The sequence below is a fragment of the Poecilia reticulata genome, chromosome 5 (genome assembly GCF_904066995.2).
Source record: "Poecilia reticulata chromosome 5, P_reticulata-male-v2, whole genome shotgun sequence".
Lineage (NCBI taxonomy): Eukaryota > Metazoa > Chordata > Actinopteri > Cyprinodontiformes > Poeciliidae > Poecilia > Poecilia reticulata.
The window spans coordinates 29,319,407-29,320,637 of NC_088834.1; the positions used below are offsets into that span (position 1 = coordinate 29,319,407).

A 1,231-nucleotide genomic window follows, 5' to 3' on the forward strand; every position below is an offset into this window, starting at 1 on the left:
CTGGGCAACAGGATGGGGAGTTTTTGTGCTTTTGTATTGGTTAGGGAAGTCGTCCCCACTGCCCATTGCCGTATGGCTCATGACCCACGGAGCCATATTCCACGATCCAACCCCGATGGCTACTCCTGAGTCCCCGGAATATGAAGATCCTCCCCCTATCATTAATTCCCCTTGGCTCGCGGCTCAACGAGGCACATCAGTGTAGTACCAGCCTTGATCCCTGCTCCTGCTTATGCGCACTTAGCTTCTTTTTATCCATTTATGTTGTTGATCGATCGATACCTACTAATCATGAAAATTACCTGAGTTGCTGTTTCTCCTAGGCTCCAACTTGCTGTGTGGGATGCGGAGCATCCGTAGAATCCTTGGGATTCATGTGGGTAGCATCGTCTACCCGATGGTGTAACGCTTGCGTGCACCTTGATAACGTTACGGCGATCCTCTGCCTCAACGAGCAACGGGACCTGCCGTACGTCTCGGCCTCTGCATCTCGATCCCTGGAACAAGTACACAAAGTCGTGTGGACCTCTGCGTTGAACCAAGACGACGATACTCTCCGCACATCGTACTTGGGGAACGACCGGATACTACCCATAGTCCAAAAGCTATGGGAGAATCAGATCACTCGTCAGTGCCTACCCACGCTGCACCTTTTGGATGGCCGAGTGTTGGCGGTGGGTAAACCCCGTCCATCTGTTTGTCCGGCGTCTCCTGACACGTACATCGACGTCGGGTGCCAAACCAGCATTGCAACTCACGTACAGAGTACCCAAACTGAGCCTCTCAGTTCATCTCAGCAAGCATGCCAGACCGATGATATACCTGTCCCATTACCCCAAGGCCAAAGTGGCAACGTCAGCTCCTCTGTCGCCTGCATCTGCCAGGCACAGTCTCCTTCGTTTGCTGTTGACTTCGAGAACCTGCTGAAGGAACTCGAGGAAAGTTGCAGTTTTCCAGCGGCTCCGCCACAGGATTTGGCGGCCGAAGTGCTTTCTCCAACCTCACCACCTCAGTTGGAGCGTCAGGACCCCTTTGGGCCGTCTGGGTCTACTGTGGACATGGGACTAGACCCCGACATCTGGTCTTCTCCACCTTCCCACCTGACGGAATACGAGATCGTGGACACATGGACGCCTTCGTCTTCTCCGGTGACCTGCTACGAAGAGACATTTTAACTCTCCATGGTGGTGATGAACTGGACTTTTGGTAGTTGGAACTTATGTTTTCTGCG

General features: G+C 53.1%; 2 protein-coding genes across 10 annotated transcripts in view; both read left to right on the forward strand.

Annotated features, from left to right (window-relative positions):
* iqsec1b (IQ motif and Sec7 domain ArfGEF 1b) overlaps positions 1-1,231 on the forward strand; it is a 77,012-nt gene that overhangs the window by 64,049 nt on the left and 11,732 nt on the right. The window lies entirely within an intron of this gene.
* On the forward strand, positions 23-1,147 carry LOC145551577 (uncharacterized; the record flags this gene model as incomplete). The annotated part of the gene is given in 1 exon segment (XM_081606707.1): positions 23-1,147. A coding segment is annotated over 1 exon segment (773 nt), but the record flags the coding sequence as incomplete, so codon positions are not given.